Source organism: Ochotona curzoniae, unplaced genomic scaffold (assembly GCF_017591425.1).
Source record: "Ochotona curzoniae isolate NIBS_2020 unplaced genomic scaffold, NIBS_Ocur_1.0 contig_43, whole genome shotgun sequence".
Taxonomy (NCBI): Eukaryota; Metazoa; Chordata; class Mammalia; order Lagomorpha; family Ochotonidae; genus Ochotona; species Ochotona curzoniae.
The window spans coordinates 37,106,639-37,132,734 of record NW_024466218.1 but is presented as its reverse complement, the minus strand read 5'-3'; the positions used below and the strand labels follow the sequence as shown (position 1 = coordinate 37,132,734).

Sequence of the window (26,096 nt, the reverse complement as noted above, 5' to 3'; positions counted from 1 at the left end):
AAAATTAGTAGTAACAAAACTCATTCCCCCATCATCTTCAGGGGCCTTTAGGGCAAAGGTTCATCTTCATTTACTTTAGCAGCAAGTCACTGAGCCAATGAATAAATCACAGACCACGGTTCATAAACTGCTCACAAAGTTATTGTTAAACTATCGCAAGGATTAGAAAACACCACTGCTTCCAGGGATCAAAGGAGCTGTCCAGCACAGGGCGGAGTCTGTTCTGTTTCAGACATATTTACGTGAGAGTAGGAAGCTCAAGAATCACCACTTCAAACACAACTCTGTAGTGTGCACATGGCATGATTTAATCACACCTATGGAACTGTGTGAATTAGCCAGGAGAATGCCACATCCCTCAGCCTTCACATTCAATGTTTTAGATGATACATTTACTAATTTCTCTAATTCAATAAGAGTAATATATATGCTTTAATCAGAAGTAGGGTACAAAAACCCACCTCTGAGTGTCCTTTGATATACCATACACATCTCAGCATCTTAAAACCTCTTCAGCATGGCTGCTAAATTAATCAATTTTGCAATTAAGGCATCTCAGCACTTTTTATTATGTGCAACACATTTGAAAGACAAACACTGTGAATGATTAGTCACTGAAACGTCAATTGAAGTTACAAAAAATATCATAACTGCTTTTTTCTGTCATCAGTAACTAGCCATCTTAAATGAAATATTTTTAAGTTTTTTCCTTACAAAATACATCCAACAGATCCAAAGACTCATTAATGTGATTAAAAATAAAGCAGTATATATATATATATATATATATATATATACATGTATGCCCTAAAGCTATATTACGTATTTTTTTATGTCTTTAAACAGAATTTATAGTTCTCTCTGGCAATGTGAATGAACATCCTATAATTTAGTCAATTTACAGATTACAGGTTCAAATTGACCTTGTAGCCCATAAAATTGCTCATCTTCAGTACAGGATTAGAAGTGGGAGAGGAATGTCATAGCCGTGTTGAAGGAATTTACCATAACAATGGGAAAGAGGATCTGCACACACAACTGCAGCCCTCTTCCTCCTATCCGTTCTGAATCCGAAACAATGGCCATTCTGCACCAGATCGCTGGTCCCAGGCACTCACCCACAGATGTGGCACTTGCACTCCTTGGTCCCAGGCACTCACCCACAGATGTGGCAATTGCACTCCTTGGTCCCAGGCACTCACCCACAGATGTGGCACTTGCACTCCTTGGTCCCAGGCACTCACCCACAGATGTGGCACTTGCACTCCTTGGTCCCAGGCACTCACCCACAGATGTGGCACTTGTACCCCCTGGTCCCAGACACTCACCCACAGATGTGGCACTTGTACTCTCTCATCCCAAGGTGCCGCTTCACATGGTTTCTGGCATCTCCAAGTTGAGCTGTTGCAAAATGGCATATCTTGCACTTGAATGGTTTCGATCCTGAGTAAATATGATTAGAATCTAATCTGAATATATTAGCTTAAAAAATGAAGGCTTAATCTTAGATCATATCTTTAATCTAATTAAGGAATTCTATCCCCAAAATGTAATACTTGGATTCACCTATGACTTAGACCTTTTTCCATTCTTATTCCACCAGAGCACTGTATGTCAGTGAGTATTCCCATCTTTCAATAACATTTCTAACCCTTAAAACCAAAACTACATTGCTGAGTGATATTATAAATACAATGAGCTAAATCATTTAAATTAATTTTCTTATAAGTTGTCAAAATCTTAAAGTCATTCAATATTTAAAATGGAACACTTTAAAGACAAAAATGAACAGGGGAGCTAGTTTTCAAAGTATATTTCTATTTTTCATCAAGCACATCTGTCAGCAGCCAGCTCCTCACATCTCCCTAGCTTTGCATTTTTTCATATCAGGGATAGCCAGGATTTTTGCTGGACTGATCTCAAATGATCTGCCATATTATTATTTTAATAATACTCAAAGTATGATCATGCAGTAGATAAGTTATGCTTTTATCGCCAAAGTTCTGGGATGCTTCCACAGATTCAAAGTACTGACACCCTGGACACTTCAACACATAAGGTAAACTATTCATTTCATAAAGAAACGAGATTAAACTGTACTAAGAAATAAGAAAATACAATATTTCAAAGTCAGCAAACTTGCCATCGCTAATAGCCAAGACTTTAAGTGGAATGTACTGTTAGATAACAAGTGACCACACAAGTGAGAGAGCACACTGCTGAGGAACAGAATTCACAGATTTACGGACACACGCACACGCACTTCTGATTTTCTAACCAGCACATGTTCAAACAAATAACTCATCATCTTGAAGAAGAAAAAAACATAGTTCAAGCCAATTCAAGGTTTCCAGACTCTTTATATCATACTTAGTGCATATCTTCTAATATATTTAGATAGGATATGGAATATAGGCACTTTAATAAACATACAAAAAGAATTCAAATAAAAAATTACAATAAATCTTCTGTGATCAATGAGCCTTTGTACAGTGCCCTTCCAAGAATACTTTGTTGAAATTGAAGCACTCAGTAAAAAATCTCAGTCTTAAATTTCAATTTAATTCCAAAAAGCTGACAAAAAAAAAGTGAAGCATTTAATTTTAATCTTCCAACAGAAATAAAAAAGTCAACAGTACTAAGCACAGGGAGACAAGGTTGAATATTTCACAGTTCAATGACAATGAAGCCAGATCTCTTAATACTTCCATTTCTACTGTTAGAAGTAGCTTTAAAATACATTTAGCACCTGAATGGTTCCATCCACTCAGGTTTATATGTTTAAATGTCAAAAGCAAGTAGAGATTACAGCTCACAGAACTCACATTCTATCAATCACATTAGAAACTACAGCTTATTTAAATGACTCTGATAAAACTAAGTCTGTCACTACTTTGGAGCATCACATCTGGCAAAAAAAATTCTATGAAGAGACTTGTGCCGAAAAAGAGAGAGAAAAAAAAAAAACTGAGGTGAACTAATTAACTTGTACTTAAAGATAACAGGGCAATGGAGGAATTATTAATTAACCATAATATCGGGATTCTAAACAAAGAGGAGGAAGCTCCCGCATGGCTGTCACAGCTCCGGCAACAGGACGGCAGCTCTCTGCGACCTGAGCATCACTTTGCACACGGGATGGTCCCATGCAAACACGTGCCGTGGAGAACCTAATGCCCTCAGCGCACTGTGCATCAGACTCAACTTGCGCAGGTTTCCATCGCTGCCTGGCCTGCCGAGAATACTAGAATCAGAATCGCTAAGGCCTTGACTACTCTTCCCAGCGTTTCAACCAGGTGATCTGAGCTCCTTTCTCGGCTAGGGGAGGAGACACGGTCTAAGAAAGGAAACTGGTGCTTCTTCCCCCAACTGGTTACCTTCATGTCCAAAATAAATCCAGGTAGAGCACTCACTGGGCAAAATCAGTAACACAGAGTGTCACTAAATTTTTTTTCTCTCAGGTTATTTTTATTATCATAAACCTTCAACATCATTTCAAATAGCCCCATTCTGTGAAACAGCATTATACTCACTAGGTCTGGGAGGTTTCTCTGGAGCAGAAAAACTACAGAGGCCCTCTGTCTCATATCTTACGATCTCTCAAAAGGAATTCCAAAGACTATAAAACCTAAGCCTTTACTCAGAAGGGCATTCTCAATGACCAATTCCTGCATATTTGCATGTTATATTTACATTCAAAATAAAAACAGAAGCTTTCAGTTCTTTGAGGAATGAGATAAAATACATATGCCCATCATCTAATGCCTCTTAACCATAACCTGAATTCTATTATCATCACTAACGTTTGAAAATGCCAATCATTCATTCAGCACTCAACAAATAATTACACTGAGGGCCAATTACAGTGGGGTGTGACAGAGGAGCAGCGAAGGCCCCTGCGCTTCAAGTCTACAATCTACAAATTAATTCTCCTTGTCTTCTAAACAGTTACACACTGAGTCAAAAAACTGCCAGACCTCAAAGTCAAAGTAGTTCTGGTAAGTTAACCAGTCTCTCCCTATGGTACTAATGTGAAGGGAAAGACCATTCCTTCAGACCCTGCGGTTCCACAGACCAGCTGAAGTATGGGAAAACCTGGGATACTTCAGCCCTACATTTCTTGATAACCCAAACTCATCTGTTTTCTACACTGCTGCTTTCTTCCTGCTAAAGAAGGGGGGGGGGGGGGAAGATCACGTAAAACATATAGTAAATCACAAAATATGAAAACGGAGATTGGAAGAGTAAGCCCTTTTCCAGTCATCCATTAATAACAGACCCTGCATCACTGTCCCATGGACATAAGCAAACTTTCAGAAAAGCAATTCATTTTAAGACACGCTGGAAAAAAAAAATAAAAATCCTTGGATTAAAACCTCAAGAACAACTTCCTCCAAAAATTGACTTGCAAAACTGAAATGGCAGACTGTTATTTTGTGTCCAGAAATGGCGTTTTTTGTGGTGCTTCAAAACACAATAAAAATGTACTTACTGATAAAGCCAATACAGGATTAAAAAAAAAAGTATGCTAACTTTTACTAAATGTTACAATCAATGATGTAACTTATATAAGTAGGGTTACTCTGTCACATATTGATAGTTACCTCACTTTCACATCCACATTAACTTGATTTTAAATGCAATTAATACATATAGTCAAGGAAGACTAATGGACTACATTCTGCACTTAACCTGGTGGACATTTTCAAATGGCACAAGTGACCAGTGCAAACCTATTTTGCATTGTAAACGACTAAATAAATCTTAATGGATTAAGAATGATCAGCTATCAACACACAAGGGAAATTAAGTGCTGAAATGCCTACATTGATTATTTTAAATTATTAGCCTTAGTCGGTTCTTGAATTTGTATGCTTTTAGTGAGCTTTAACACATTTACAAGACTTATTGACTATAATTACAAGAGAATTCAAGTAATGGACACATCAATTATAAGCAACATGTCCTGACCAGACAGTTGCATAAAGAATTCTAAAAAGAGCCCCATTAGCATCTTCTTCTTAGTTTTATTCCATTTTATCTGCCTTAAGAGGGCATATTAAGAAAGTACATATTTTCTATGTACTAAACAATCTTTATATCTAAACGGTGTTACTTCAGCAAGTAAACTGCAACCAGGTACTGGCAGACATACCAACAGAGCAAACAGGTACATATTGGGGCTCCCCCACAAAACAGCTTTATTACATAGGAGAGCTGGAATCAAAATGCAATGTTTATATTTACCTACATTAATCTTGTGCAGGTTGCCCTGAAACTCTCATTAATGAAAAACTTACATCTATCTTGAATCACCCTTCTTACTCTTTTGTCTTCCTCCTTGTAACCATGCAGCAAAGTTTTAAAAACTGCATGAATCTAAAGTATAGCTTTAATAATAAGCCATTATTTAAAAGTACAGTAAAAATAAACCATACAGTTTTAATGAAAATTTGTTCATTGAAATGTGAATTTATTATTCAAATCCACTCATAAATTCAGCCACAGAGACAGAGCTTGTCTAAGCACTGCACCACGATGTAGAAAAGCTGTCTATTTAACATAAAGAATGCGTGACAGGTTCACAGAAACACTGCAGTGACTTCTCACATAAATTTAGAACAGTAGCTTATGCACTTTTCTACCCCAAAAACGTTTTTTTTTTAAATTTCTGCCAAAAATTAAACATTCAATGAAACACTAAACGTGACAGAGCACAGAACCTAAATCAGGAGCTGCCTCCAGGAAGTCCCATCTCCAGGGCCCCTCACTTTGAGAAAGCGCCAACTAACTTTGGTCTTTGCAGATGGAATCTTGTTGCCTGGAGTTATACACTGGGATATAAAATACCTGGCAATAAATCGTTACAATTGTAAGAAATTTTTACCTAAGTAGTAACATGTCGTTTGAAAACAGAGTGCCATTTTATTGGGAAACTTAAATACTTATGACTTACTCAAAAGCAAATCTGTAAAAGACAAACATTTAGCAAAGATATCAGAGGGACTAGGATTTTCATAAACTCGCCAGCGACTTGCCACGCTGCCTCTGGAATCACTAAAGCTTAAGCAGCTTCGGAGACGTCAGGCGTCAACAAGGGTTGTCCCACACAGAGCACCACAGAGCAGTGAGAAGCGAGCGCAGGGCAAGGCCCACAGGCGGGCCTGTGTCTGCCTGGGAAAGAACGCCCAAACATAATCATTCATTTGTGCTTTTTGGGTTCACAGGCTTGGGACTTGGATTACCTACCTGTGTGTGTGCGGATGTGTGCCAGGAACGCCATTGAATTGCTACTTCGACACATCTTTCCACAATACTTGCAAACATTTCCTTGGTTTTCCTCTCTCTCACGGTTGATCTGCTCTGTGTCTTCCACTATGTACTTGTTCACTTCCCGTAGCAACTCCTCATGCTGTCCTTTAATATGTAGAAATAAATTCTGTTCGGAATCAAAGGGCTCTGTACACTTGACACACTTAAAGGTGGCCCCACCTTCGGGAAGTTCTTCAACGCTAGCCTGTTCGTTCCTCATGTGACCCGCACTAGCCAGATGCTGATGGAGGTTGCTTTCTGTGTAGAAGGATTTCCCACACAGCAGACAATGGAAGTGTTTCTCTTTGCTAGGATGCTTCATGGCTATGTGGACATTGAGCCCACTCAGGCCGTCTGCTAAGAAGCCACAATCATCACAGCGAATCCGGGTGGACTCCCCGAAGGGGGTGCCTTCAGGCTTCTTCCTCTTCAGGCCCTGGGCACCGTCCTTCAAGGGCAGCTCACTTGCTCTTCCGCCTGTCACCAGAGCCTCCTCGGACTGCTCTAACGGTTCACCATCCTCAGGGTTCTTTATTCGTACTATGGAGGAATCAAATCGACTGCACCTGTACACAGCCTGCCCTTTCTCGTCAATGCTGATTACAGTTTCATAAACATCACTGCTTTCAACTGTGCCTTCAGAAGAAGCGGGGCCATCTTCTAAAACAATTTCAGTTTCATGCTGTGAATTTATCAGAATTTCCTTATTCTTCAGGACAGAATTTTCTTGAACACCTTTCAAACCCTCCAAACTGTGTGCACACCCAACCGTGTTTGGGCCCCTGCCACCCGGTATCAGGTGCTCTCTGCCTGCTCTCACTGCAGCAGGAGCGGGGCTCCGAGCCGGACGCTCCCCAGCCTGCGCACCAGCACATGGCAGTCTGGGAAGGACTTGGCTTCCCCCAGCTCCCGTGCTCCCTCCGTCTTGCTCACAATGTACATCTGCAACACCGGCATTCAGCACTTCAGGATTGTTCTTTGCTGCCTCACAATCCAAAGCACAGCTTCCTGAATTTTCACTTTGAAATCGGCTTGGGGAATCATCCTTAGAAGAAGCATTAAGGGAAGCCATCTCCTCGGTTTTAATTCCTTTACCCTTGTCTGGGGGTGGCTGCAAAGTCAGACAAAAGGAGTGGCCCTCACTGAGAGCAGCCTCTTCCTCACTCTCGATGCCCACAGAGTCAGGAGCAGAGAGGACTTCAGACACAGCTAAATCGGCGTTCTCATCTACAACAGGGCCACCGGCACAACCTCTGGATTGCAGTGTCTCAGATGGTTGGTGTGAAATCATTTGAAATCCCTCCGAGTTCTGCTGAGGCTCCTCTTCTGGCGAAGTGACATTTCTGGACATGTCTGTGGAATCTGCTTCCACCCGGGAAGAGCTGAGATAACACTGCCTCTTCACCTTGTGCTTCTCAGTGGCCGCATGCCGCGTCATCTCCCGACGAGTCACTGCGTAGTAATCACAGGCCATGCAATAAAACTCAAACTCTTTTGTGTGCTTCCGCTTCACATGCAGCTCGAGCGAAGCCCAAGAGTGAGCACTGAACTCACAGTGCAGACACTTGTTATCGCTCGCACCTGTAACGGGACCCTGCTGGAGAGGCTCTTCTGGTTCTACAGACACCTGCCTCTTCTTGTCAATAACTTCCCCCTCCAAACACTGAACTTCACCGTCAACTTGGGCCTGATGTGCACACCCTGGATCTCCTGGCTTCTCAGAAACAGAGGCCTCTGACTCGGTTAACTTACCAGCATGCTCGGTTGCAGTCAATCCTGCTGCACTGACATTCTTCCTGCAGGGTTCAATGCGACCCCCTTCAGGGCCAACGATGATATCTGAACTTTGCTTTCCACTGGCCTCAATTTCTACCCGCCCTTTATGTTTCTTGGTGGCACAATGACGTTCCATATCTCCCTTAGTTACAGTATAATACTTACACACTTTGCATAAATAGCTATACTGGTGACTATGTTTTCGTCTAATATGAACAGTCAAATTGGTAATACTGGAGGCCAAGAGCCCACAGTGTGAGCATGTCCGGGAGATGCTGCCTTTGGGTCTCCCTCTCTTTGGAGTAGGGGTCAGAGTGAATCCCTCTTCTTTGGTGATGACACCAGCCTGGGAGAGCTCCTTAGGAGTCAGCATACCCTTCTCAGCACAGGGCTGCTCCTGGCACTGAGTCCCAGCATGGCCTTCAGGCATCCCGTTTCCAGAAACACTCAACTCCTTTTCATTCATACCTATACATACCCTTTCAATACATTCTTCAAAGCTTAAGCCAATATTATTTTTCTTAGCATTTTCAAGATGCTTGCTTCTTTTAATGTGCTTTTCCATTCCCTCTTTGCTCAAGGAATAAAGGTTACATGCTTTACAAAGAAAGTGATAGTCCTGACCATGCCGAAGCTTAATGTGTCTTGTGAGCACAGTGGACGACCTCGTTTTATAAAAACACTTCTTACACTGAAACTGAGGCTTACTCAAGTGCCTCACTTCATTTCCAAGGCTTGCTCTGGATGCCACAGGTTCTTCCTGAGCTGCTTTTCCTGACTCATTCACGCAATCCTCTGCATTTTCTGAATCTAAAGTATTTACAGGCAAAGTCTGTAAATCCACATCATTATTAAATGACTGAGAAATCTTGCGTTGAACCAGTGAGCTCCTGTGCAGCTCAGTTGCTTTGTGTTCTTTCACGTCTTTCTCAGACGAGAAGAGCTGACAAGGGGTACAAAGGAAGCTCGCACTGTGCCTCTCCCTCGTGTGTTCTCCAAGCCCGCTGTCCGTCGGGGAGACAAACGTGCAGCGCTGACAGCGGACAGAGGCAGCTTCCTGACGCTGGCTCTCGTGCAGATGGCCAGCCACGTCCCTCCTGGATGCACTGGCCGAGTCCCAGGACTGGCAGCAGTGCTTCATCTCCCTGGCATGGCACTCTTGCACATGGATTTCCAAGTCTGTCCTGTTGGAGCCTAGCTGACCACAGTCTGTGCAGGCAGTCACGGGGCAGTCAGAGGCCGGCCTCACTGTCAGGGAATCCGGCTGCACGGGATCCAGGACAGGGGTGCTCTTGTCTTGCGTCCCTTCCTGGGGGGCTGAGGTAGTCGCACGGGGATTCTGAACACTGCTGCTCACGCCCACATGGTTCAGCACCAACTCTGTGTCATTTGCTCTTGTCTGTGTTCTAAAGTGTTTCAAATACATCCTCTGAGCTTCATTTGCACCTCTCTTGTTAATTCCCAAGAAGTTAAACCTTTTCTTGGCCTGAGCCTTCAAGGCGAACGCACCACCCCGTCGCCGAAAGCTGCTACCCAGCATCAGGACACTGCGGTCAGTTCTCAGCCTTGAGACCGTGGCGACATTGTGCGCTGTCTGTTGAGTATTTCTGGTGGATTCCAGCTTACCTAGGAGACCCTCTGAGGCTGCTAAGGCTCCCAGCTTCTTCCTCTGGCTTTCAGGATTTCTAGTCATGTCAAGGGAAGATACATCTTCTCCAACAATCTGCACCTGGTCTGACGGAGTGTTTCTGGATGGCGTCATTTCCACAAGCAGCTCGCTGCTGCCGCCACTCTGCTCAGAAACGCCGCCTCGGACATCTTCCAATTTGCTCCCAGTATTCCGCATCCCTTCGGAATCACTCTGCTTTGCCACTGCCTTGGAAGCCCTCGCTTTTGCTCGGACACTCTTGGTTCCCATGGTACATGACTTCTTAGGAAAAGGCTGTTTGGTTAAGATCTGCACAAACCCTCCTCGAGCAGCAAGGTTCTGACGCCGGAGATGCGTTTTGCCAAGATAATGTGCACTCAGCAGGCTTTCTTCCGCACACTGAAAGCCACAGAGATCGCAGGCAAAGACTCTGTGCGGCCCATGTGTATGTCCGGCCTGCGGGTGAAGGGCTGAGCTGCCCTCCGCTTTGGGGTTGCACTGGCAACAGGCCTGTTCCTTAGACGGTGCTCCGGGACGGTCGGCATGTTTTTCCAAATCAGAAAGAGAAGAGAATGAGCAGTCACATCTGCTACACTGGGGAACTCTGTCTAGCGTTCCAACAGTACAAGCAACACTCACTTCTCTCAGGGGGACAGGAGGTTCTTGGTCTGAATCCAGGGGAGCCTTTTTCTCAGAGTCTGTCTTCAGAGAAACAGCATCCCTCGTGCTACAGTCTCCAGGAGGAGAGAGGGTGTTGGGAAAAGGCGTGCCCCCCTCCGTGCACACACTGAGCAAGGCCTCCCGCGCAGTCCCCTCTGCCACAGCACCTGCTTCCGGAAGCGAGCACTCAGCCGCCACGAGCCCAGGAGCGGCTCCCACTCCACTTTCAAGGGGCTCTGCTTCCTCTAGCTTCATTCTTTTGGAAGCATGTTCGTTTTCCTCCACGATGATACTGTCAAAGTGGGAAGATTCCGGAAATGGCCGTTTGCTTTTGAAAATCTCAGAGGAATTTGCTATCTTATCAGAAACAAGCCCACTGGCTTCATCTGCGGATGGAATATTTCTCAAGTCCTTTCCTTCTTTGTTTACATTCTCATCCTCATCATTCTCAACCTTATTTTCAGAATCCATTATTAATAAAATATTGATTTTCTTGTGATGGAGATGGTTCACTTGGTACTCATAACCTATTAAGTAAAGAAAAACAGCATTAAGCCTTTGACCATAAGGAAAATGAACACATACAAACACTAACTCGAAGCGTATCAGCCAACAGCAATGTCATCAGCCTGAATGCAGAGGATAAAATCAGACTTTGGGAATGCCCCACTACTGAACCAGAAAGCAGCACCACGGGGACCAGTAAGCCACCACCTGTGACACTGGACCCCACAAGGGTCAGCTCGTGTCCCAGACACTCCACTTCTGATCCAGCTGCCTGTTAATGGCGTAGGGAAGCAATGGAGAATGGCCCACATGCCTTGGGTGCCTGCCGCTGGCATGGGAGACCCAGATGTGTTCAGCCTGGCCCAACACTGGCCATGATGGCCATTTGGGAAGTAAACCAATGGGTGGATGATGTCATTGTCTCTCTCCCTGCCATCCCCCGTGTGTTAATTCTGTCACTCAAATCCATCAACAAATGTTTCTAAAGCTGTTTAAAAAGAGAGCAATACTATCTATTCTTGATATAAAAAATATGAGTCTCAACCAGTTTGCAAAAAATTGCATTGCTTCAATGCTCTACATCTGTGTATTTGTTTCTGCCAATAAAAAACAAAACAAAACAAAACAAAAAACCAGAAAAATCCTCTTTTTAAATTATGCCTTGGTAAGCTATCTTGGTAACAATAGGAAAAAAAAAACCCACTAAAACAAAACTGCTCTGAGACAAGTCTGAATTTAGGCCTTCCCCTATTTAGTCTCCCAACAGAAAGCTAAAGAAACATATTTTGAAACAATCGCTCCTTCCTTTTTCCCTAAAGTCAAAAGCCTTACTCTGACTTTTCTAAATGTATTCCAATCACAGCATGCAGTCTCACTGCTCTATTACCAATCTCAAACTCTTCTGCCAATGAGAAACCACTGCTAGTCCAGGCGTCAATCATTCACTTCCTTATCTATCGCTCATTTGGTGTGGTCTGAAAGATAATGGCAAAAGGAAATAGCAGCACAGCAGAATTAATGGAGTAAATTTTCAAGAAAAGGCAATTTCATTGAATAAAATGCTTTAAAATCAATAATATTGATTTTATTTTTCATTATAATATTTAATTCAATTAAAACATATAATTTTCCATTTACTTTGCACTGATTTGAGTTTTCAGCCAAATGCCATTTGATTTGATACTAATAAGAAGCCACCATTGTATTATGGCATCAAAGCTAATGACAGCTATTTTTAACTATTTTAATCATTTTTCCATAACTATGATAAATCAAATGAAGCCTACTCTTTTCACTCTGCTAAAAGACAGGCAGTAGGAATCATAAACCCACACACACACATATACACACGATGCACACTCCAGTTACACAATGTTACACAAAGTTTGAGCAACAAGAGAAAGCACAGGTAAGCAGTATTTCATAAAAGTTTAAAATTGCAAAGGATGCTTCAAAGGACACTACCATGAGCGGGAGAAAAGGAATCCAGGAAATCATGTATTTCATAACGCACTTGGACCCAGAATACACAGAACTCTTAAAAATCAATAGTAAAAGAAAACTGGATTTTAAAATGAACAAAGAACCCACACTCATATGCAGAACACAAACAGTACTGAACTCACAGAAAAATACCACGCATTACCAGACATGAGAGGAACTCAAAAACATAGTAAGGGGCCCAGCACTGCGGCACGGTGCCAACACCTATGCCATCATCCACACTGAACACTGGCGCAGGTCCTGACTGCACCACTTCCAACCCACCTACATCCCAATGCACTCAGGAAGGCAGAGCAGGGCGGCCCGAGGGCTTGGATCTCTGTAACCGAGGCAGGAAAGTGGGCTGGAGTTCCCAGTTCTGCTTTTAGACTGGTCCAGATACAGCTGTTGTATCCATCTAGGGAGCGAACCAATGGATGAAAGATCTCTGTCTCTTTCTCTGTTACTCTTCCAAATAAACGAATGTTTAAAAAACAAGATAACACTTCAACCCCGCTAGAATGCTATAACCATAAAGTCAGAGCCCAACAAATGCTGGCAAAGACAGGACAGAAAATGGTGCAGCCAATTTGGAGAACTGCCTCTCAATTTTTCAAATGATTAAGCATCAAACTACCACGTGACCAGCAATTCCACTCCTACATATGTATGTCCACAAAAGAGAGGGGCACAAATGTTCATGGCATATTGTTCATAACAACTAGAAACAACTCAAATACACATCAACAAATGAAAGGGTAAACAAACAGGAGAGCCATTCAATGAAATATTCTTCGGTCACAAAAAAGAATCAGGGCCTAAGCCCTGTCACAATGTGGATGACCCCTGGAAACACCACGCTAGGTCAAAGACCACACACTGGACAATTCCTTTTCTAGAAAAAGATTCAGAAAGGTCAGCCTTCCCTTAGGATTAGAGAAAGGGCAAAGAAAGAGCAAGGACAAAGTCGAAGGATGCAAGGGTTCTTTTTTTTTTTCAGGGCAATAAAAATGTTTCAAAATCTACTATGGTGACCGCTACACACGCTTATGTACAGAAAACTGAACTGTAAATATCGCAAACTGATTAAAAATACACAAATTGCGAGATGCTCACACTGGTCTAGACATTCTTTCTTCAGAATATGGTATAGGAATTAAACGTAGAAACTATTTAAGAGGTTAAGAGGTTACTGCAGAAAACAATACCTCTGCTCAAATAAGTTTCAAATACTGTGGGTTGTATAAAGTTTTGTTACAACAGATCTCTCAGTTTTAAAAAATCACCTCCCAAGCTTAAGTCATTATACAACATTTTGTTATAAAGAATCAAAAGACGGGTGCTGATAAAGATACTAGAGAAAGCTTTTTTTTTTTTAAGCAAAGTATTGTTTTTGCTATTTAGCATTTGCAATGAACTAAAAGGAGAGAAGAAAGTTAAGAACTGCACTCCATACCCAAACATTTATGAACTGCGTGCAACATTGCCAAGGATTGTTGGGCAATGCTGCTGTACACACAGCAACTACTGCTGCAAATGCCTTGTCCCCTGAGAGTCTCCTACCCTGCAAAGGGAGAGACAACAGGTTGGTAAAAGCAGACACACAGCCTGCCCAGGACAGGTCTTCTGGGAGAAACGGAGTCCAGGAATTAGTTACTCTCCTGTCCAAAAGAACTGAAACAGACAAATCAAAGCCACAGACCAAACAATGGCCATCAGAACCTGAAGGACAGCAGTCCTCAGAGGTGTGAAGCCCAAGCAGCGGGCACTCGGATCACCGCCTGGATGAAGGACTCGGGCCACAGAGCTGAGGGGCAGAAGGAAGGAGACAGTCTTCCAACGCATGACTGCTGCTGCCTGCGCGTGCTCTAAAGGCTCCTCCCACCCTCACAGTCAACTCCAGGACACGGCCTCTTCACGCCAGTGGACACAGTTCACAATTCCCCAACAACAAGCTGGCTCTGCCCATTTAAAAAATTTCTAGAAGCAGAGGCTGGCACTGTGGCAAAGCAAGTAACCTGTGCACTATCCTACACAGGCCTTCTCTACTTTGGATCCAGCTCCCAGCTAATGTGTCTGGGAAAAGTGCCTCCACTCACATGGGAAACCCAAAGGAAGCCCCTGGCTCTTGTATTCAGCCCTGCCCAGCTCTGGTTATTTCTTTCTTTCTTTCTCTCTCTCTCTCTCTCTCTCTCTCTCTCTCTCTCTCTTTTTCTCCCTCCTTACCTCCTTCTCCCCTTCCCTCCCTCCCTCTCTCTCTCTCTCTCTCTCTCTCGCCCCCATTCCTCCCCCATCCCTCTCTCCCTATCTGCTCTGTATGTCACTTCTGGTGAGTGCATCAGCAGCAGTACAGCCTCTGCAGCACTACCTAGTATTGCACTATACAGACACAACGCAGCTATGCTGGCTGGCAGCTATTTCCTTGCGCTGCTAATAAAGAGCTCCTACAAATACTCTTACATGTCTTTTCACAATATCTATTTTCATTTTTGTTTAACTACCCAGGACTGATACTGCTGGGTTAAAGAGGAGCTGCAAGTTTGACTTGCTGTCAGGATGGCCAAGCAGGCTAAGCAGAGACACATTTTTAACTTCACAAGAAACCTCTTGACTGGAGTCCCCAGTGGCTGTCTGCCAGAGCGATGCGTGAGAGTCCTGCCTGTCCCACATGCCCCGACGCCCGCTGGCAGCCATGCCGGTGGCTGTACAAGCCTTTACTCTGCATTTCCCTCATGATAAGAGATGGTGTAGACTTCTTTTTTTTTAATGTACTTTGTTGGCTTCTGGTCTGCTTCTTAATTTAGTTATTTATTTTTATTATTGAGCTTCAGGTTTTGCTTATGTATCTGGGATATAAATCCTTTGTCAGATACATGTGTTACAAATAGTTTTTTCCCTTTTGATTTTATTAATGGCATCTTTGATACACAGAAGTTTTAAATCCTGACACAATCAATGTTTTCCTTCTTGTGGTGATTTATGTACCCCTTTCATTTTTCGGTCTCTCCATGCTACAACAGAAGAGCATGGCTTATTTTATTCACCCATATATCCCAAGCGCCTAGAGCAATTCTAAGCAGTTAGAACTACTAAAATGAACAAATGTTTCAGTGTGATACAAAGAAGAGCTAATGCTTAGGTAATTACAGATAAAATAAATAATGCCTGATAAATGCTTCAAAATGGCAACAAAAAGGGCATGAGGCTGGGTGACAGGTGCAAAATTCACACTAGTCCACTGGCTGGCACACAGCTCTGGGGACGGCTGTAAGAGCCATCCTTTGGCCCGGCGCGGTGGCGCAAGTGGTTAAGGTCCTCGCCTTGCATGTCCGGGATCCCATATGGGCGCCAATTCTAATCCCGGCAGCCCCACTTCCCTTCCAGCTCCCTGCCTGAGGCCCAGGAAAGCAGTTGAGGACGGTCAAAAGCTTTGGGACCCTGCACCCGCGTGGGAGACCCGGAAGAGGCTCCTGGCTTCGGATCGGCATAGCATCGGCCGTTGCGCTCACTTGAGGAGTGAATCATCGGACGGAAGATCTTCCTCTCTGTCTCTCCTCTCTGTATATCCGCCTTTCCAATAAAAATAAAATAAATCTTTAAAAAAAAAAAGAGCCATCCTGTTCGGGAACATTTAACAGCTAGGGTACAGGGCTGGGAGCTGCTTCCTGAGGAAGCCACACCCACAACCTGTCACTGCACCAACACTAACTAGCACAGCACCTGCCGGCGCCATCTTGACCGTGCCTCCAGCAGGAGTTCCAGCTGCAGAAGGGTACAGTCAGAACACACACAAACGCCAGTGTGCGCACACACACACCTGTTTACAGGCAAAAGAATGACAACTACATTCACGTGCAGTGGCAAAATAATGAAACCCTCAAAACAAAACCTACAGGAAAATTTTCTATATTCTTCTCCAATTTATTTTTTAATGAGATGATCTAATTGGTATCCCATTATTTCAAATGACAAACATTCCACACATACATGCTGAGGCAGGCTTTGGGAACAGTCGCTGAACACACACAGTAAGCAGAAGCGGAGGGAGCGGCAGGGGAGGCCTCCCACCACAGCGCTGAGGAAGCAAGCAGTGGCCACGCAGGCCCAGATCACAAGAGCCACCACAAGAAGCGGATTCTCCCAGCAGTGTCCACGACAGTCACCAAGACTCCTCCTGCAACAGGAGCTCATTTCTGAGATGCAAGGCACATGCCTCGGGGCAGGAAGAGCCGAAGCTCAAGCTAGGGGTGTGCAGGCCTGCAAGCAGGAGCACAGTGGCTTAGCCTGCCACGGGGCAAGTGCAGTCAGAAGGCTCAGGCTGATGGAAAAGCTCCAGGAACTCACTAGAACCAGGTCCCACAAGCCAGTGGAGACACGGGAAGGTATCAGTACAGAAGACTCCAACATCACCCAGCTTGGACAGGAAAAGACTAGTTGAAGCCAATTTTATTCATTCACTCAGCAAACATTTTCTGAAAGCTGTGAAAACTGTGTACAAAACACACCTTTCATTCTCTCAGGAACAAAGCAAAACAATGAAACAGAGACAAAGGCCAACTCTCAGCATAAGGCACAATCCCATCTCCTTCAAGCAAGGGCACTTGTAATCCAGCCGAGATTTCTTTCTGAGCTGATCCAACATCTGAGATTTCCTTCCCCTAGAAGTTTTCAAAATTGAAGCAGTCTAGTAAGTTCACTGGAATATGATTAAATATAGGGGATATATGGGATATTGGTATACATGATTGAACTCTATCTGCTGTAAAAAAAAAAAAAAAAAAAACCTGTTTCCCTGGGCCAGCAATGCAGCACAGTAGGCTAAGCCTGCAGCACCAGCATCCAGCTCAGATCCAGTGGGTCACAGCTCCCTGCTCGTGCCTGGGAAAGCAGTAGAGGACGGCTCAAGTACTTGGACCCCTGCACCCATGAGGAAGACCCAGATGAGGTTCCTGGCTTGTGGCTTCATATCAGCTCAGCTCCAGCCACTGTGGAATCTGTGGCTATTAGTGGAGTAAACCATGGGATAGAAGATCTCTCAATCTCTCTCTCTCTCTTTCTCTTCTGTGACTTTGCCTTTCAAGCAAACAAAGTCTGTTTCCCATGCAAATTTGCCAGTTACAATCCAACACAGACCTTCCTTATGTCAAAGATGTCCAAACCTGCAGCTCTATTTAAAAGCATCGCTCATATCCAAAGCCTCAAGTAGCTTTCTAACCCTAAGAAGTTACAGGTAACTTTAACTGATTTCCAATTTTACCTACAAATTTTTAATCTAGAAAGTTACGGAAGCCCACACTGTAACAGAAACAGTTTACCTACTGTGGGTTAAAAGGGGAGAAAGGTATTTCAAGAAACAAATCAAAACACAGGCTTTTGGAGAGCAATAAAACAAACTAATAGCAGCCTTCTGATGACACCTGGTGGCCACTTCTCACAAAACCTTTCCTTTGCATTTTAAAAAAATTATGTACTAGACTGCCCAAGTGTTCAATCCTTTCAGTTGGCTCCCTGACAAGTAGCACGTGCAAACTTTCCTTCATTTTCATCCTAACTCCCCCTTCATTCATCACGCCCCCTTTCCTCCTTTCTAAGCAGATGAGAAGTGAGCCGCCACCCTTCTCTCAGTGACTGACACCCACACTCAGACACTTTCCCAGGGTGACGAGGCCATACAAGGACCCTTCTCCCTGCCTCCCACCCCACCTGCATCTATTCTTCACCCTCCTAGACTTACTCAAGTAAGTGGTGTGTGCACTGTGACTTCAGCATGTTTGCTACCAGGTGCACAGTGACATCACATGGGGGCATCTGTGTGCATACATATATTGCAAGTTATGTTGGGGCTTTTAATGGATCGGGATGATACTCTGACAGCTCTACCTTCAGACCAGAGATGGTCTCCCCAAGAAACTGTTGAATTTATCTGGACAATAAGATGCTGGACTCTATGCCTGGCATATGCTTGCAATGAAAGAATCTTGACTGAATTTGAAATATAATACTGCAACAAGGTGGAGGGATCCACCATGGGGGGAGGGTACGGGGAGGGGTTGGAGGAATCCCAGAGCCTATGAAACTATGTCACATAATGCAATGTAATTTTTTTTAAATGGCTGATAGTCTCTCTTTTCCCTTGAAAATTTCAAAAAGGACGAACCCTAAAAGTTACTACAATCCCACAGTGACAATCCTCTCCTCCTGGAAGAATGAGCTGAGGCTGGGAGGTCTAAGCGGAATCTATGCTGAGCTGCAAACAAGAACGTCCTCATTCCATACGGGCGCTGGTTAGAGTTCAATGCTCCACCTTCCATCCAGCTCCCTGCTAAAGAGCCTGGGAAAGCACTGATGATGCCATGGCCCAAAGCCTTAGGCCCTTGCACCAGCATGGAGACCTGGATGAGGCTCTCAGCTGCTGGTCTCATCCTGGCCCAGCCCTGCAGCCATTTGGGTAGTGAATCAGCGGGTGGAAGCTTTCTCTTTCTCTCTTTCAAATATCCAATTCAATTACCTCTGCAAGTCAGAGAGTAAAATATCTGATTCATGCTTTAATAAGATAAAACTGTAGTGACTGGGACCAAACCATGGTGACCAAAAGCCTTTGATTACCATAGAATCCACATTTCCAACACTATTTATGATGATACGCTAATATTTACGTAACACAAGTCACATGACAAAATAACTATAAAACCAACCTTCTTACATTACAAGTACTATTTTCCAAATGTTGAAGTGATTCAGTTAATTTTCTGGCATTGTGTAAGCCATCTCTGACAAACACATCTTTTGTAGTCAAATTTTTACCAAAAAAAGTTAAGACATAATACTGCCTTTCAAAATTTTGGGGAGGATTTCAATGATTTCTTAATAATTCCATTTAACTTTATTTTAAGAAATAATATTGTCAGTGGGATAGCAGAAAAAGAACAAAAGGAAGGAATGATAATCCTATGCATGAAAGAAAAATATAAAAGTTCAATGTCATTAAAAGCAGACATAATCATTTGTATCTTCACCATTTGCGAAAGGTTGTTTTATTATCAGCGTAGCCATCACACTGAAAGCATCTCTTACAACTAGACATTATAATGAATTTTCTTTACAGCTACAGAGAAAGGAGATCTGCTGCTTCACATCAAATAGAACAGGCTGTATAAATTTTTCTTCCTATTTATTGTAAAATATAATTTCATCTATAAAATCAGTCATGAAATATTAAAACTGAAACAACAGAATTTATATCCTGTATTTAATTTACTTTAGAAGGTCTATTCACTAAAAGCCAGGGAAGGCTACATGTGATGGGCCCTCCTTGCTCATTCAGTTTCACAGGTCTCTTCCTGGAACCAGGGAAGGCTACGCGTGATGGGCCCCTTCTTGCTCATTAAGTGTTTCCATTAGACCCTTCCTCTTCAAGAATTTATGATGCAGCCATGAAAAGACTTTCCAGGATCAAAGTTAGCATGTGCTCCCTAAATTATCCTTTCATCCTTTCCTAAAGGCAAGAGAAGGAAGCAGGTAACATACGAACAATGAGGAAAGCAAAGAGAATTAAAAAGAACAAAGTAAAAGAAACATGATCTATTTACACTAAAAACTTTCAACACTAATGAAAACAGGGGCATAAAGCTACAAGCGCCTTGGCTCTCACCCCCCTCTACAACACTAAGCTGGAGAGCAAGTGGCAACTTGAAACTTCTCTGAGCCTCTACTGTCCTCACGGAAGAAACCAGCTGGGAAGACAGGGCGCAGTGAGAAAGCTCACCAGCCGGCTCCTTTGTAACGGACTGGGGGGTGGGGGGTGGGGGTGGGGGGAATGATTATTTCCAAAACACAAATTTGAGGAACAGATAACTTTAAAGGGGAGGAGAGGGCTAAAGACATGTTCCATGGTTCTCTCTTAGACAGATTCACCAGGTCCACCGAGAGGAACGGAATACAAAGGCTAATCAAAGAATGTCAGGGGGAAAAAAGACTGAAACTACTAATTTTAGAAGAAATCTGGAAAACACTGTAATTCCAAATGTCAATAAGCTAACTCACGATGTAAAAGCAGCGCGTCTCAAGACACTTGGAATGAGAATTATTAGCTACCAAAGAGCTGAGCGTTAGCAGAATATATTTAGAAAGGAGAAAAACTTCAGTGTTAAATTTTTAAAATAGATATAGTTCTATCCAAGTCCATTTATATAAGGAGGTTAATAGTTGGGTTTTTTCCTCCCTCTGGAAAGGGAAATTACAGGTAATTTTTCCCCCTCTTCCTGGCACTTTTCTACACTTTCCAAATTCTGTGCTTCGGAGGAGAATGGTGAACGGGAAGCTTTAAAAAAATTCTCAACACAATGCTGAAGAAAAAATGACAAGCACCCTCAAGAAAAAAACAAGAAGGCCCTTAAATGAAAATACACTCAATGATTGTATTTCTTGATATCAATTCCAAATTGAAGCACCACAAAGTCACTCGACGCCTAGCATCTTAGGTTGGGTCAAACACCCAGGGAAGCCAAACACTGCGGCTCGCGACCCTCGGCTGGAACGCAGGACAGAGCAGAGCCAGGCCAGCAGCGCCAAGCTCCACCAAGTCTTGGTCTCCAATGCCACACCCGGCTGAAACAGGGCTCCTCCGAAACCATGCACTGCGGGCTGGGGCAAGATAACCAAGTGAGTAGAGAATAAAGCAAAGATAAGAGAGGGAAGGGGAGGGGTGGGGGCCAGGCTGCTGAGGTCACCCAGGACCGGGAAAAGTATCCAGGCAACCAGATTAGCTGAAAACTCCTGCATCCTGGGCTGAGCAAGACAGTCTAGTGGCTAAAGCCCTCACCTTGCAAGTGCCAGGAACCCATCTGGGTGCCAGTTTGTGCCCTGGCTGCTCCACTTCCTGTCCGGCTTCCTGCTAGTGGCCTTGGAAGACAGTCAAGGACGGCCTAAAGCCTAGGGACCCTGCACCCACGTGGGAGAGCCAGAGGAAGCTGCTGGCTATGGATTGGCTCAGCTTCCACCGGAGGCGCCGCTTGGGGTTATGAACCCGTGGACAGAGGATCCTTCCTTCAGTCTCTCCTTTACTCTGTGATTCTGACTTTCCAATTAAACAAAATCTTTATTAAAAAAAAAAAAAAAAAAGACGACGAAAAAGAAAACTCCTGTGCCCAGCACGTGCTGACTCAGCTGGGAAAAGCAGAAGACAACAGCACGGGCTGGGAACTGGGGATGCACCCGACGGGCCATCTGTCTCTCTGCCTTTCTAATCCTGTTTAAAATGGCCATGACATTCACGACACAAAGGACCCGACCGGAGGACACTGCATTGAGTGAAATAAACCAGACAGCACGTGTCCTCCCTGATACAGAGGAGCTACAATTGGAAACAAAAACGTCCGGTCCTATATCGGTATCACTTCAAATACAGCTTTGTAAAAAAAAAAAAAATTTATGGGAAAGCTGGTTATACAGAGAGTAGGAGAAACAGAGAGGAAAATCTTCCATTTGCTGATTCACTCTTCAATGGCCAGAACTGCCACGATCTGGAGCCAGGAGCCTCCTCTGGATCTCCCACACGGTACAGGGTCCCAAGGCTTTGGGCTGTCCTCCACTGCTTCTGCAGGCCACAAGCAGGGAGCTGGATGGAAAGTGGAGCAGCCAGGACACGAATCGGTGCCCATATGGGTTGCCAGCACTTAAACTGGGAGGATTAGCGAATCAAGTAATTCTGCTGGGCCCAAAACAATTTTTTAAATTACAGCAAAAAATAGTAAGGGAATAAGCAAAATACAAGAGTTGGAAAAACGGTATTACACACAAAACATCTTAATTCACTAATTTTTTAAAAGATTTTTTTTTTAGGGCCCAGTGGTGTGGCCTAGTGGCTAAAGTCCTCATCTTGAATGCGCCAGGATCCCATATGGCCACTGGTTCTAATCCCGGCAGCTCCACTTCCCATCCAGCTCCCTGCTTGTGGCCTGGGAAAGCAGTTGAAGATAGCCCAAAGCCTTGGGACCCTGCACCTGTGTGGGAGACCCGGAAGAAGTTCCTGGATCCTGGCTTTGGATTGGCATAGCATCGGCTGTTGCGCTCACTTGGGGAGTGAATCATCGGACGGAAGATCTTCCTCTCTGTCTCTCCTCCTCTCTGTATATCTGACTTTCAAATAAATAAGTAAATAATTTTTTAAAAGATTTATTTACTTTTATTGGAAAGGCAGATTTACAGAGATGAGAGACAAAGATAACCCTTCCACTGATCACTCCCCAAACGTTGCAACGGCCGGAACTGAGCTGATTCGAAGCCAGGAGCTCTTCCGGGTCTCCCGCACAGGTGCAGGGTCCCAAGGCTTTGGGCCGTCCTCTACTGCTCCCAGTCCACAAGCAGGGAGCTGGGTGGGAAGCGGGGTGCCCAGACTTGAGACAGTGTTCATATGGGATCCTGGTGCATGAAAGGCAAGGACTTTAGCCACCAGGCTTACCATGCCGGGCCCAATTCACTAACTTTTAAACTACATAAATTCAAAGCAGTCAAGGACGATGAAGAACTATCATCTTTAATTCATTCTGGAGGTCCAGCCATTCCTCCCCGCCCACATCACATGTCTGCGCTGACTTTCCCCCACACACGAGTAGTAGCAGCCTCCAAACTGCAGCTCTTTACCATCACCCCAAAAAATGTCCAAACCTCATAAAATTACTCTTCTCTAAAGAGTAAAACACAAGGAACTTCATATGTGGAGAACTAAAACTGCAGAAAAGGAATTTTCTACAAACCTGCCATTTCTTTTGGATCTGGACAGAGTAGCTCCAATCAACCTAACATCCCTCCCAGTACCAACTGCTACAGAGAATGACCTCAGATGACCCAACCCAGCACAAAGTCCCTCTGTTCTCCCCCACCTTCAGGGCAGGCCCCCCATAAGCATGCACTCTGCTCCAGGCAGCCAGGCAGCCTCCAGGCAAGCTCTCCCTCCTCTTCCTCATTCTCAGCAGACAGAGCACAAGGCAACTAACTCAGAACTTCCCAACAGCCTCAGCTCACACCTGCTTAGATGCAAGAGAACCAGAGACTGAATCCTTGAGTTGGGCAACTATACTTAACAGAAGAAAGTAACTGTGGCATGCAGTCTAGATTTAAAACTCAAAGTTTTAATTTTAAAACCTGAAAAGCACGCTGGACTTTGGTTATATATGAGAATTAAACAATGTTTTCTCTTCTTATCTCCTTATTTATTTTTACTTAAAACTATTTGAGCTTTGTTTTTCATGGAAGAAAGTGCAGCATGTAAGAGAAAACGAAAGATAAGTGAAATATCAAACACGGAAAAGCACAGAGAACTAGGCTGAGAGAATCTGCCTTTAGAAAAGTATAGCTAGAAACCAGAAGAGCTGAAGATTTCTGATCTATTGGTCAGGCGCCCTTCTCCAGCTGTGACTGGATCTCCTGAAAGGCCAACAGCCCCTCAGGGAAGGACGTGCATCAGCTGGGAGTTTAGGAGGGGCCACCAGCGCTGGGAAGTAAAGCATCCCACAGTAGGTAGCAAACACTGCACAGCTCTGGGTCAGACAAAGATGGCACCTGGGGACCACGCCCACAAGGACAGACAGCTGCTCCGCAGCTTCCAGAGCCATTGTTAGTGTTACCATACCAGCTGAAGCTACAACATAACCAGTGCTTATCTAAGCTGAGGCCATTCAGGCCTGCTGAAGTCTTGGCCACACCTAGGTTAGGGTTGATTAAGAGACCACCAGCAGGGAACATCTTACCTGTAGGTTCCCGCCCACCAAAGAGGGGTCAGGGAATGCTTAAAATCCCAAGACCCTTGCTGGAACCTTTGGTGTCTCTCCCTCCCCTTTCGAGAGGCCCCCCAGCTCCAGGCTTCCTCTGGGGGGGGGGTGCCTTCCCCTCCCTCTCCCTTCCCTGCCCACCGGGTCCCTTCGCAAATAAATTTTTCTGTCTGCAACAGATTCCTGGCTTTCTATTTCTATACTAAGTTGAGGAAAGCACCCACCGGGCATTTCTGGTAACACAAACCATGGCAAAATACAAAATTGGCAAAGGCTAGAGGGAAAGTGGACAATGTTGGCTTCTGGCTCCGGGGACCCTGCCAGTGAAGGCCGACCGCACCTGCCCTGGTATGCGGCACAGACAGGGCCACTGTGGGGCAAAGTCTTTGTTTACAAACTCAACAGCGTCTGGCATGCAGTAAGTGCGCAGTTAAGCCTCGGCTGGCCTCACTAGCAGAACCAAACTTTTTATCTCTATCCTGACAGCAGCTGCAGGAAAGGTCAGCTGAAGAGGAAGTTCTAGCACCTTCTTCCAAAAACCTACTTCACCTCTATCAAGTCTTTCATACAAATTAAATAAACCCTGCATAGACAGAATTGTAAAATTTTTTAAATTACAAAAATATTTGGTAGGTATAAAAAACATTAGGCAGAAACTAACAAAATCCTGGGCAGATTACTAAGGCTGCCTCTGCCTTCCCTGTCACCTTCCCCCTTCCTGCAGAGCTTTCGAGAACAAGTGAGGCTTGCTATTCACCACAGCGGCACTTCCGATGACTGCCTTTGGAGTAGAACATGGCTTTCAGAGGCATGTAGCCATTCAAATCCCAAAGTCCAAAGGTAATGGTTACCATGAGAGGAAACAGAATCCAATTACAGAGCTGAAGAGGCGGGTCTGGAATTACAGAGATCCCTAAGTCTCAAGGGCATGAAGATGGCTCCCGAGGCAAGCTTGTAAAAGCTGGAGTACAGGGAGCAGGCAAAATGGCTCCTTAGGCGTCCATTCAGAGCTCCACTTCCTGTCTGTGTCCCTGCTGTTCCGTTTCCAATCCAGCTTCCTGCTAATGGCCTGGGAAAGCAGCAGCAGAGGACAGCCTATGACCTTGGGCCCCTGCACCTACATGGGAGACTAGGAAGAGGTTCCAGGCTCCCGGCTCCTGCTCCTGATCGTCTCAACTCCACTCACTGTGGTCATCTGCAGAATGAGTGAACCAGCAGATGCAAGATCTTTCTTTCAGTCTCTACTTCTCTCTACAAGTCTTTCAAATAAAAAGAAATCTTAAAAAAAAAAAAAAGGCTAGAGCAGAGCCTCAACTTGCTGCCTGCCCCTGCATGTCTGCCACTGCCACCCACACCCCGAACCAGCGGGCTGCCTCATCTCGGCGTCTCTGCCACTGCCATGTCCCACACCCCAAACCAGCGGGCTGCCTCATCTCTGCGTCTCTGCCACTGCCACCCACACCCCGAACCAGCCTCAGCTCAGACACTGACCATGCTCATTATAAAGCTGGCTGCCTCGGGCGCTTCTGCGGTGGGAATGAAAAGCTAATACACACCTTGTTCTACATGCTCCTAAACTAAAAATGATGGAAATACTACATGCATTCTTACACAGCAGCCTTCTCCCCTGGAGGAACGGCCCTGCTGCTGACCGACCTGTGCTGCACACAGCAACATGCATGCCCCAACCTTGCTACTTCACAGTCTGTCCTAGAGACATAGGATGCGAGGCATGTGTCTGCCCTCCTGTGAAAGACACTGCTTCTAGTCTTGTCCTTGACAGGTAGTGCATGCGAGCATCAGACCCAGGTCCCTGGCACTCCAGTACTGATTTCTCTAAGGCAGTGGTTCATCAGCGTCCACACCAGGACCACCCGCAGCCCGTCGCCCACCATCACAGCCGCTGGTTCACGGGCCCGCAGGAGGCCCCAGATCCTGCACTT

At 44.5% G+C, this 26,096-nt stretch overlaps 1 protein-coding gene across 3 annotated transcripts in view; it reads right to left on the bottom strand.

The window, feature by feature from the left end:
• Positions 1-26,096, bottom strand: part of ZNF407 (zinc finger protein 407) — a 391,190-nt gene that overhangs the window by 361,001 nt on the left and 4,093 nt on the right. For 2 of the 3 annotated variants that reach the window (XR_005884412.1, XM_040985128.1), the window contains exons 1-3: positions 11,790-11,926; positions 6,250-10,923; positions 1,329-1,443 (exon numbers count right to left, since the gene is read on the bottom strand). Coding sequence is in view for 2 of the 3 variants with exons in the window: in XM_040985128.1 (XP_040841062.1) it covers positions 1,329-1,443; positions 6,250-10,923; positions 11,790-11,844 (4,844 nt within the window). In the remaining variant the exon portion in view is untranslated. Of the gene's footprint in view, positions 1-1,328; positions 1,444-6,249; positions 10,924-11,789; positions 11,927-26,096 lie in introns of those variants that run through there. The other variant, XM_040985129.1, reaches the window with a different exon arrangement.